Here is a 13,047-nt window from a genome sequence, read left to right as displayed (position 1 = left end):
AGTTTTTGGTGTCAGTACGGTGCTGGGTGTCCCTCAAATTAGCTTTTTTTTTCTTCCGAGGTTATAACATAAAAAATTAGACAGAGGCTCGCTTTCTTATAACCTGGTTACCATACACTGTCTATTGATTTAATTGATCTAATTGTGAATTGACGTAAAATAATTTATACTCCGCTTGCACTTAAGAATAGTTGGTTGTATAATGATTAAAAATGTAAATAATTATATTTAACATAAAATTTAATCTAAAAAATCTAGCAAAAATAATTACTATTAAGATTAAAATTGGAATACTATGTAATCCAATTATTTACGCAAAAAAAAATTGAATATAACGTTATCTTGCTGTCTCAGTCGATATCTAATAAAACTTTTATAATACAAGGTTGTTTAGTGCCATACATGTGATCGTGCTTTTTATGTGTCCTATGTGTTTTTTGTTCAGCTATTTTGTCTACTCATATATATATTTCTCGCAAAATTTAATTACAACATGTAGACTGTAAATATTAACCTTAGAAAATAGTCATTGGCTATTGCACTTAAAGGTACCAGATTTCTGATAAATGCGTTATATTTAAATAAACCTATTGTTGTCTATAATTGTTTTTTGATGTTACAAGTTAAAAACGGCCTTCACCCACTATCTTCTATTTATCTATAATAAGCACATAAACCACCGATCTTGTTTTGTTAATGTAAATGGAGACAAAGAACTTCAAATTAATAAGACGATTATAAAAAATATCTAATCAGCGTGAAGCATTGGATGCGAAACAAATATTAGCTTTCCTGCTCTATTTCCTAAGCTTTTGTGAAAGAAAAAGATGGCGACGGCATCTGAGGCACTGAGGAGAAATGCAATAAATTCCTTGTTGTTTTATGAAAATTTACAACTTTGTGATAGAACTTTATGAGTGCCTGGATCCTGGGATTGGCCGAGGATGGTCATGTGGATGGGTAACCGTGAACGTGAACTTTTTATGATTTCCCAAGTGGTTATATTGCAGCATTCTTTTGGCCGCTGCGCCTTATGAACCTTCGCCATGTTCTTTAACTGTCCTCTTTCTGTCCATACTTCGGCAAAAAAATCGAAGATATACATATAGTTTACGCTAGCTGTTCTGTCTCCGAGTAACAAGACAGGGAGACCAGCCTCTTTTGCGCTCGCTATGCTAATGTGGTCGGTTATGCCTGGGATTACCTCTACAATGAAGAAACTGACTGAGATCTGGACACGCAGTAGTTTCTCATGCATTTTGTTATACGTGGACCCGAATGCCGTTGACTAATGTGACCAAAAGGGATTGAAGCAACGGCGTTATTGTTAGTTTTGCACTATTGGTGGATCCGGGAAGGGCAACAGTACTTCCCAAGCGACCAACGGCGAAGGATTCTTCTTACTGTCCTAGCGCGGTCTAACGATTTATCAACAAAGGTAAGGTCTGCTGTCACAAATTATGTTTTTTTGGAGGAAATGGTATTGCGTTCATGCAGCTTGAGATTACAATAAATATTTTAAATGTATGCTATGGTTACCGCATAGCTTGATTGTAAGCATCTTTTCAAAGTTTTATGTCTTTTTCCGTGAAGCTGCATGGAGCGCATGCTTTTTAAAGCTATTTCAGTTTTGCTTTAAGTGACATTTGTGAATTTTCATGTGTGATGAAAATATTAGACATGCTTGAAATTAGTTTGTGGATGCAGTAATTGTACTGTGGAAACAGAGGTCAGTGATGCTGTAAGATGTCTTTGATGGACCGGCTTGGTTGCCAATCAGAGCGTAGCTGTACTTGTGGACCGCTGGTTAGGTGGAATGCCTTTAATCAAGTGGCACGACGCAATGCCGCATTTCTGCACACTAAATGCGCGGACAGAAAATGCATAAATGACTGTAATCTAAATTTATAGAGAAAACGACAGGTAAACACACACATGCACACACACAAATACACACACACACACACACACACACACACACACACACACACACACACACACACACACACACACACACACACACACACACACACACACACACGCACGCACACACACACACACACACACACACACACACACACGCACGCACGCACGCACACACACACACACACACACACACACACACACACACACACACACACACACACACACACACACACACACACTGCATTCACATTCTCTTTTTAATTCTATGGTTTTTCGACCATAAATTATTCCAGACCAAATATTCTGACCTTTTAAAGATTATTTTGGCATCAATTTCTTTAGACCATTCTTATTATATGTATTGCTAGAAAAAATGATATTCCACCACAGCTGGCCTGCGCCCTTTGTTTTCTGGTAATTTGGGTATCCTTCTCAGCTGGCATATCGTATCGAAAGACGGTTTTATTCGAATTATTAAATTCTGCTGTACAATGAGTAATCTATGACGATATTTACATTTTCTATTTGTATTATCTTAAACTTGTTATCTGTAAGCAATGAATCAAGAGTCATGAAGCCTATATATTATTCAGGTCGCATACGATTAATCGGACTATAGATATTTTAGAAACCACAAGGGTATGTTCTGTTTCCGCCTTATAACGAAGCTCATCATGTCTCTAGTTTGACCTAAAGAATATAAAGGGGAGGAAATTGTGGCCATTTGTTTGATGTTGAGGTTATGAAGACATCTACTCAAAGAAATTTTATTTCTGGCTATTTGGTGCCATCTAGTGTTCAGCTTTGCGTAATGACATTGTGTCTTCTCACGTCGTCACTCACACGTATTGGACAGAGTTCTCTCTCTCTCTCTCTCTCTCTCTCTCGGTGTGTGTGTGTGTGTTTGTGTGTGCGCGCGCGCCTGCAGGCTCTGAAAGACAGACAGAGGGAGAGAGAGATGAGAGAGTTTTATGGCAATATGCATTTGCCACACTACCTTTGTTTGTGTTTGTCTTTGTTTACTAGTGACCTCAGATTTTAGCAATGTCGTGATTTTTCTAAGCGTCTTTTTATCTCTATCTCTCTCTTTCTAACCCGTCTAATATTTTAATTTATTTCATTAGATTATAAATGCTTAATGTGAACATTTCTTTGCTTCTTTTCTACGTTCATACTTTAATGCCATGATAGTCTTTGAAATAAAATCAATAAATCAAACTGAACCATAGATAACAGAAAATTCTGGAAGGGGTTGGCTGCTCAGCCCGATGGCAGTGACACGTAAAAGAATGCAGAGGCTGTAAATTCTCGAGGCTGTTGTTGCCGCCCTTTGAAGGTACTGCATTCACCAGAAAAGCTAAGCCTCAGGGTTGGATATTTCTTCATATCCACTGTCCGGCCCGAACTAGCAAAACTGACTGATCTGTGCTGACTGATCTGTGCTCTCTCTCTCTCTCTCTCTCTCTCTCTCTCTCTCTCTCTCTCTCTCTCTCTCTCTCTCTCTCTCTCTCTCTCTCACACACACACACACACACACACACACACACACACACACACACACACACACACCCCCCCACACACACACACAGTTATCGGTTCTGGTTATTTTCCCTATAAGAAAGAGCTTTACTGAGCCCAGCAGCCGAAAACAGAGAGAAAGGACTAGCGGCATGGAGTGAGGAGGAGGAGGGGTACATAGAGAGCGCTTGAATCCTGCAACAAAAACAGCGTGGTAGAACTGTACATGCATGATTTGGTGGACTTGGACGGTAAACATTGCCAAACATTTAACCGTTTCCGAAGCCCAGACATTGGTTTATGCACATCAAAAACTGACTACAGCACTTGCTGTATTTGTTTAGACTTTTAATGTCTTTATTGAGCCAAATAATAGCATATGTACAATCACTTTTACATACAATAGTAAATACAATACACTATTACATACAATAGTAAATACATTCAACCAATTATGCATCATTCCAAATAATTAATTGTTTGAATATAGGTTTGAATTCATGTGCAAATAAAATTTTTATCCAAAATGAAATATAAAGTGCAAACCTTATCAGGTGACAATGCAAAGACTAATTTTATACTAAAGACAAACAATTTGGAAGTAGACTATAGTTAAATGTGTCTAAATGATATTATACTAAAATTATTTGGTTTTTATAAGACAAATTTTAAATCTACTTATTTTATGAGGTGTAGAAAGTCAATTGCTGGGAAGCAGACCGCAGAAATTCGTAATGGGTAACAAGGTAAAGTTTTCTTTTAATTATTTTTAATTTCTTATTTTAATTACAAAACACTTTTCTTTAACCCAATTTCTTTTTTTTTCTTTTTTTTCTTTTACTAATATTCTAACAAACTATACCCAATAAAATAAAACTCTACATCATACAAAATGTAGCATAGGATATACACTCACTACATGTTCTCAAATCATTTTAATTATGTATGAATTAAACAAATTGATTATTAATGTAAGTAATAAAAAGCAAAGTAATTTAAATTGCACTACACAAACAGAGATTCGTGCTCCGACATATTATATAAATTTACTTGAACAAACTTAAATAGATAAAAATGATTTCATTTAGCATCGACATCAAATATATGACATTTGAAAAAACTAAATTAATTTACATCTACATATTTATTGTCCAATTTAATAAGAAACAATAATTCATTCATTAAAAGGATTTATGATTAAAAAGTTATAATAGACTAATTTTAGAAAAACACAAGGCATGTAAACAGCTATTTCAGAATACAATAATTTATGCTATAAAAATGATATCAGAAAATTCGACGCAAACCCAGACATACTCACAATATACCACAAACTCAGGAAAGTTTAGATGAGGTTACGGCAAACTTGACAAAGTCATATATTTGAAGTGATTTCCTTCCTCTGCGGTGATCCTCCACAACTTCTGCTTTGAATTATGTTCTTTTATGAAGAGTTGTTGGCGGATTATTTTTCTCCCCTGTCCGCATTAAATATCTGTCGATAAAACATAACATTTAACATTTTAAAATTACTTTAAAATTGACTTTTAAATACAATCAAAACTATCGCGTTGCCAGTCGTGGTGGTTAGGAATTCATCAATAACAAAATCAACACTAGAAGCTATCACTCATAAATAATAAACAGACTTTGAACGAGCACTGTTTCCTCTTGATTTCTCATGCAAGTGGATACACAATAGATGCTTTCCGCTCACAGAAAACTAAGCAATGCGAAAGGAAGCGCAGCATCCTCACCATACTAAAGGGAAACTGAAATGAAAGTAAAACGCACACACAACCCCCAGCCACTTTTAAAAATATCCACTTTTTGGGCCCCAAATGGTTCAGTGGTTGTATAACGACAGGAGTCCAGTCAGTATAACTGTACTCTTGGTTAATGACAAACACACGCACGCTCGGGTTGAAAAGCAGTGTGGTGAACAGCAGAAATAATTAGAAAAAAACTGACTTATTTTCTAAAGATTCCAAGCCTTAAGTTTTGTTTCCCAAACAGGAAAACCTTTTTTTAAAATATGAATTGCGGTAAAAATCGTGCCATTTTAAAAACAGACAGATGCGCCCCAACTAAAATAATAGACAGATATAACAGCACATCACAGCATAACGTCGAAAATCAGAAATAGAGCGCATGGAAAATAACACAGTACAACAATCGCAAATTGGGCAACATTTGCACATGCTATATTCTGGGCTGTAGTAAGTCAAATATAAATCCAAATCCACAGCCTGTTGCAAATATTTCGGATTTCGAGAATATAATGCATATTTATTATATGCTCGCTGATTTTATATAACTTTTTGTGTTAATTTTTTATCTTTTGCAAATCGTTTTGAAGTAATGGATATTATAATGCCTGTGTGTCTATTTTCTATTATTTTTGTGTGGTGAACAGCAGTAACATCGTATCTCTGAAAATACCAAGACAAATCAATATAAATTCTGTTGAAAAAATTAAGTCGCACAATCACTCAACGTAATGGAGAAAATATAATTTATTTGAAAGCCTCTGCTTGGATTATTTGTTGGCACCTCCTATTTCTAGCTTACGTCAGTATATACACCTCAGTCAAGACAGAGGTGTGTAATATGTCAACGTATTCAAATTAGTGTTTAAAACCCCGTTATTCGTTTTAAGCAATGTCACTGAAAGAAAAGGAAGAGAGAAAGGATGGGAAAATGCTGTCCCCACTACAACACGTCCCCCCCGCCGCCCCCTTAAAAATGAGTGCTAATTTGCAGGCACGGTCGCCTGTGATTGGTCAGTGGCTGGTCAGATGGTATGGTATTCCTCTGTCCCGCACTGGCACATAGCCACCCAGCAAACCCCCCCTCGCCTAAAACCCAATCTCCGATAAACTACTAATAGCTAAACCGCTTGGACTATAAAACACAACAAATCATAAACCAAGGAAAAGAACCGTGCCCTCCCAATGAGTTCCTATTTTGTAAACTCCACTTTCCCAGTGACTCTGCCCGGAGGACAGGAGTCATTCTTGGGACAGATACCCTTATACTCCTCCGGATATACAGATCCTTTACGACACTATCCCGGTGCTGCTTATGGAGCTAGCAGTGTCCCGGAGAAGGCATACCACTCTTCCTTTTACCAGCAGACAAACGGTGCCTACGGCAGGGCGACCACCATCGGTTCCTGCGATTACGCGGCAGCAAGCTATTGCAGGGAAAAAGACAACGCCTGTGCCCTCTCTAGCATAGAAGAACATTCTCTTGTTCACAGTCAGGAGCACCGGAAAACAGACTGCACAGATTCGTCTGGGAAAAGTATTTACACCGAAGTCGACGATCAGAAGCCGCCGGTGCCAGTGTACCCATGGATGCAAAGAATGAACTCGTGCAGTGGTACGTACATGTTGCCATGTTTCCTTTTGTTTTTTATTTTTTGCTACTTATATTATTGACTGCAAAGCTAAAGAACGCCTCTCGACACACTGTACAAATCCGGAAGCACATACAGTGTAAATATATAGTCTCCTCACTCCAACATATATTCGTGTCTACAATGTAACACTGAAATCGTACAGAAGACATGATATTTTAATATCATAAACTGTTAGACAATATTATAGTTTGTGTATAATTTTACATTAGCAGCCTGTCTTTAGGTTCAAATGTCTTGCAGTGACAATTTGATGGGCTCGCTGCTTTACCGTAAAATTCAGAAAACTATAAATAGAAATTCCTGTTTATGCAAGCGTAACTCCAAATGTAGGAAATTAATAAGAAAATTACAGTCACAATATACCTGTAGTGATGAATTAGAATTTCATGAAATACTGGTTTTAAATGCAAGCATTTGCAAAGAAACGGTGGCAAAATACTTGAATAGTGCAGAGTAACTCTTAAAGAAATACAATAGTCTCGTTTTTTATTTGTTGCCCTTTAAAAAAAATAGAATTTTAGTTATTAGTTTTGTTAGTTGAATTCAAGAATATCTGCTAATACACAGTCTTAGAAGTAATGCAGTGGATAGATTTGCGAACACTTAATTGTCTTGAGGCATAAAATTTGCAAGTCATGTTCCTGTCCTCAAGCTGTGTTTCTATACACATTTGTCATTATAATCATTATAAAATGCACGCTTTTGGCGTTAATGTGCTACGATCACTCCCCCTTCCTCTTTCCATTTCATGGACAGGGACCTTCAGTAACCCTGGTCGGAGGGGTCGTCAGACATACACCCGTTACCAGACCCTGGAGTTGGAGAAAGAGTTTCATTTTAACAGGTATCTTACCCGCAGGCGTCGTATTGAGATTGCGCACGCTCTATGCCTGACGGAACGCCAGATCAAGATTTGGTTCCAAAACCGACGGATGAAGTGGAAAAAGGAGAACAAATTAATCAACGCATCACAAACCAATGACCAGGAGAAAGATGAGAAGAGGACAGATTAAATTGAGCAGCAGACACCTCAATAAATCATTAAAAGGAAAAACTCTCCATGTACATACATTTGCTTCGGTGAAGTTGTATTGGTAAATTCGTTGTAGCATTCCACTTACACATATGTATTTTTTTTAAACTCTTATGTTGTCACTAATTAATGTCTTTTTATGTGCAAATTATGACCTAGGATTTGTTATTTCATCTAAAACTGATATGTTTAACACATATATTTTAAATGTTATATTCGTACTCATATTTAAGCTGTTAAAAAATAAAATAAAATCTCATTGTACGAAATTATTATTTTAGTTGGGGTGATTATATGTCTGACGTGTTTACTGACTGAAAAAGATAGGTCTAAAACTTTCTTTTTTTAACCAGCAAGGAGGGTTCAAGTTTATAGTCTTATAGTCTTGTCATATGTGGATTCCAATTATTGTACAATTTATCAGAAGAAACTATAATAAAGCGAGAAAACATTCTCCCTGACCCTGTTTGGTGACAATTGTTTTAGAAGTAAAAACAATTATTTTTGAGCCTCAAAGCATATGAGCTATGATTTCTATAAAATGAATCAGTGTGCCACTGTGTTTGTTACGGTGACAAATAATCCTGGTAATATTGGAGAGCACAACAAGGAGGCGCTTATTTCATCGTCAGAATATACCTGTGTGTCTAGAAAACGTTAAATTGGACGCTAGTTAGGAAGAAAATATTGAAATGTGGTTTGCTTAGGCTTCAGCAGCGATAGGGAACAGGTACACTTAAATATCCTGTCAATCCAAAAACTCAGTTTCCCTTTACCACACTAAAAGTTATGCAACCCAAGAGTTCTTTTAAAAAAGAAAACCCTATACAAAGTGAAAGGAAAGGGATCAGTGATTTTTAACTGATGGCCGAAGGAGAAAACTGACCTGTCCGAAACGTTCACTCACCAAGGGTCAAACGTTTAGTAGACTGACCTTCTCGGTAGCCAGAATGAAATCTTCTACCGCGAGACAATGTAATTTGTAAAGCGCATCAAGTCCAGACCCTTTATAGGCAAAAAAATAAAATAAGCAACAAAGATATCTCTTACACCTTACATATTCTATTACGTATTACATATATTCTTCTCTTCAAAATATCTGTTTCAAATATCTTCGATGTTAAATATTTGACATCCGATTCTGGACCTTATTAAATTATTATTGTTCGAGATTAAAAGCTAAAGCTTCAGTAAAGATAATCAAGAATATTTTTACCACAGATTTCCGGTATTACATAGTTTGACAATGGTGAACTGCACATCATGATGCACATACATGAAATAACTTGTGCCTTTGTGTCAACAAACCATATATCAGTTCAGGTCATCTATCACAAACCTACATTCCTAATGGCTTACTGAGAACTTACTCTTCCATTTTCTAAAGAACCTAAAATTCCACCAAAATACCAAAATAGCGAATCAAAATCTATGTACATTCGTCTATTACTACTACTGCTAGTAGTAGAAGTACAATGTATTATTATTATTATTATTATTATTATTATTATTATTATTATTATTATTATTATTATTATTATTATTATTATTATTATTATTATTGTTGTTGTTGTTGTTATTGTTATTTATTTATTTATTTATTTATTTATTTATTTATTTATTTATTTATTTATTTATTTATTTATGCACATCTTTTTTGTTTGTTTTTAAGTAATTGCATTAAGATTTAGCAACATTTTAGTACTAATCATTCTTGTGAGTACAAGAGAAGTTTCGTTCTCACTGAAAGGAATAAAAGAATAAAAAATAGGTGCATAGCCCAGAAAATAGTTCACTGTGTTGTAAATTACATATCCAGTAGGTGACGCTGTCTGCTCACATGCAGCATATCCTTGCAATGGGAGGCACACGAACGCTCGAGGCTACAACTCCCCGTCTCGTCATCATTTGTAACCATAGAGCATGAATTACCTCTTGAAGTCATCAGTGAGAATTTACGACTGGTCAACAAAAGCACGTGATTCCCAAACGCACCCCCACCCCCATATTTGGCCGCATACATAGCAAAGTACAGTGCATTGCTATAATTCATTAATACATCATAAATCGTGAAGCACAGCGTTATAACGACCAAGATCTACAAATCAAGCTCGCTAAAACAACCTAAATGAGCTCTTACTTTGTAAACTCGTTCTCAGGGCGCTACCCAAATGGCCCTGACTATCAGTTACTAAATTATGGAACTAGCAGCAACGCTATGAACGCCTCGTACAGGGACTCAGGCACCATGCATTCGGGCTCTTACGGCTACAACTACAATGGGATGGACCTAACCGTCAACCGTTCAGCCAGCACTGGCCACTTTGGGGCGGTTGGGGACAATTCCCGGGGCTTCCAATCTCCAGCCCCTGAGACGCGATTCCGGCAGCCGTCAAGCTGCTCGCTCGCATCCCCGGAGCCGCTGCCCTGCACTAACAGCGAGAGCCTAGGACCCAAAGGCTCTTCACCGCCTTCAGACCAAAGCTCTTCTGCTGCGAGTAGTAACCTCACCAACAGTACACATTTTACAGAAATCGACGAGGCCAGTGCTTCATCTGAAACCGAAGAAGGCTCCCACAGAGCGGCTAACCAAGCTCCGCGGACGCTGCAGAAGCAAGAGACCACGGCAACCTCCACCAGCTCGGCGGCTACCGATGGCCAAGCGCCACAAATATTCCCTTGGATGCGGAAACTACATATTAGCCATGGTACTTGCGTATTATATTTACGCTTATTTACTGTTTGCGTGAGTGAGTGGGTGAGTGAGTGTAGTTTAATTTGCCCGTAGAAGTTTTTTTGCTTTTTAACAGTGGGGGCGGAATTAATCTTTACTTGTTTTCGCGAAAGTGTCATAAATCTTTCAAGTGTGGAGCTTCGCAAGCTGTAGCAGAGAAAGGGAAAGAGGTGGAAGAGAGGACAGCAAGTCATAAATGCTTAGAAGTTGTTGTTTCTTTAAAAAGTTCTGTTTTATGGCGCAAGGGAACGTGATTACTTTGGTGGGGAAAACCAACCAATAAAAAAGTTACAAAACTGGTGGGAAACGTCTGTTGGAAATATAAAGATTACGCGTCGTTAGAAGCCGAAGATATTATATATTTTACTAAACGTTGATTTTTGTAAAACATTAAGATCAGTGTTGTTTACGCACATATGTGCACTGTACCATTTGGCGATTGGAGTACTCATTCAGTCATAAATCGTGAGTCCGTCAGAGCATTTGCATGTAAATTTCCAAATTGCAAAACACTTTTGGCGATCTGCTGTTCTAATGCTGTATTGCGCCACACTCGCTAATGTTTTTCTTTCCAATCTTGCCATGCAGATATGACTGGACCAGATGGAAAAAGGGCCCGAACTGCCTATACCCGTTATCAGACGCTAGAGCTGGAAAAAGAGTTCCATTTTAATAGGTATCTCACCCGGAGGAGAAGGATAGAGATAGCCCACGCTCTATGCCTCTCAGAACGTCAAATTAAGATCTGGTTCCAAAACCGGCGGATGAAATGGAAAAAGGACAATAAATTGAAGAGCATGAGTTTGGCTACCGCAGGTAGCGCTTTCCAGCCATAGTGGCAAATAATGCTGTAAGTGCTGCAATGAAATCGCGAGGGGAGTATAGATGAGGAAAATTTCAATAGACTATTACTGAGTACTGTAAAAGCGGCACCTTTCGGCATGTTTTGGGGTATTTAATTCAACTTAAAATTTTACTGTGGTACTGCTAAAATAAAAAAAATATCGTGTCACATGCTGTACGTTGAATAATTTGTTTATTATTTCCGGTGAGAAAATGAACTAAAAAAATAAGAAAAAAAAAAAATGCCGCTCGTTGTTCTTGCTATGAATATTGTTTGTCAAGTGCTATGTATAATGCTTTGAGAGATAGCATGTTAACTAAATGTTATAACTTATTTACTACCTGTAACTTGTATGCCATTGAGTTTACAGCGATGCTTCTGCCCAAATATGAAGTGATGCTCTAGTTAGCTAACTCTAGTAGTGACTGCATTCATTTTAGCAGAAGTAAGGCTTCTGTGTTCCATGGTCATATATGTTTGAAGTCTTTGTCTAGATAAACTCATTAGACTTTTGTCATGTGCTCAAATTCTTCAATTATTTTTTAAAAAAATGGAAATTTGTAAATAGTCCTAGAGTCCTGTATCCGTCCTACGTGTGTATAATATTCAAATTATGTAATTGTATATTCCTGGATCATGTTCATGTTCCTAAAATGATGTACATATTGAACACTTTTATTGTGATCATTTGGCTATTTGTAGTAGGCAGAGTGAATGGCAAATGTGTGTGGGAAAAAAAGCCATGTCGAACTGCCTGTACGAATTTTGCCAATTAGCTTTTTGTATTTGTTTGTAGCTTATCTTGGAGTAAAAAATAAAGTTCTCATATTATTCAGACCCATCATATGGAGAGAAACCATTGCATATGTTTCTCAATTACCATAATCTAAGCTGAGTCTCTAACGTTTTCCTTTTACAATATAATTCATGGGAAGCTTTTTTGAATAGTTTCAATTGTAAAAAAACAAACCAACAAACAAACAAAAAACAAAACAAAACAAAAACTCGTTAATAAGCTCCAAGCTCAGACAAACAGAATGCTTAAATTCCAGTAGAACACAAGACCTATTACAACTTTAAACTGACACTCACCGCATCAAAAAAGCTACCTATTAACATTAAACTTTGAAGTAAAGGAGAAACACAAAGTTAACTTTAAACCAAAGACAAAGTTAAAACCAAATCCTAGCGCTGTCATAGAGATGTTCTTTCATATCACGTGTGTAATGTCACACTTATCTTTCTGACAGTTAAAATATTTTTTATTCGTGATATGCAATCCGCCATTACACAGTAGCCCTGCCTCTCAGTAAACAAGCAGCGAACTTGTAAACTTACCACAGCCAAACCGTTTTGCTACGTCTAAGACGACTTTTGAGAGCCGAGTAGATTGTCCTAAAAGTGACCAGCTGCCTCATATCGCCTGGCCGGCTGCCTTTTGGGATTCAGGTTTTTGCCAATGAGCAAACTATACCAAAAGTGAGTATGACATTTACATGTCAAATGGATGAGCGTTTTATCTTGAAGTTAGATCGTAAAAATCGCACAGGCCACAGACAGATACCCCT

The 13,047-nt window shown here is 37.1% G+C and overlaps 3 protein-coding genes across 4 annotated transcripts in view; all 3 read left to right on the top strand.

The window, feature by feature from the left end:
• The first annotated feature begins 1,021 nt into the window (after positions 1–1,021).
• hoxb3a (homeobox B3a) overlaps positions 1,022–13,047 on the top strand; it is a 46,510-nt gene continuing 34,484 nt past the window's right edge. The window contains exon 1 of one of the 2 annotated variants that reach the window (XM_027138972.2): positions 1,022–1,438. The gene's annotated coding sequence lies outside the window, so the exon portion shown is untranslated. Of the gene's footprint in view, positions 1,439–12,817; positions 12,959–13,047 lie in introns of those variants that run through there. The other variant, XM_027138970.2, reaches the window with a different exon arrangement.
• On the top strand, positions 6,312–8,362 carry LOC113638020 (homeobox protein Hox-B6a). Its single transcript, XM_027138982.2, has 2 exons — positions 6,312–6,828; positions 7,625–8,362. The coding sequence occupies exons 1-2, from the start codon at positions 6,399–6,401 to the stop codon at positions 7,879–7,881; spliced, it is 687 nt and encodes a 228-aa protein (XP_026994783.1). The 5' UTR covers positions 6,312–6,398; the 3' UTR covers positions 7,882–8,362.
• On the top strand, positions 9,899–12,323 carry LOC113638018 (homeobox protein Hox-B5a). Its single transcript, XM_027138978.2, has 2 exons — positions 9,899–10,609; positions 11,224–12,323. Exons 1-2 carry the CDS (start codon positions 10,030–10,032, stop codon positions 11,469–11,471), a joined length of 828 nt encoding a protein of 275 aa, XP_026994779.1. The 5' UTR covers positions 9,899–10,029; the 3' UTR covers positions 11,472–12,323.

The sequence above is a fragment of the Tachysurus fulvidraco genome, chromosome 15 (assembly GCF_022655615.1).
Source record: "Tachysurus fulvidraco isolate hzauxx_2018 chromosome 15, HZAU_PFXX_2.0, whole genome shotgun sequence".
NCBI lineage: Eukaryota > Metazoa > Chordata > Actinopteri > Siluriformes > Bagridae > Tachysurus > Tachysurus fulvidraco.
This window is presented reverse-complemented; position numbering and strand designations above follow the sequence as displayed.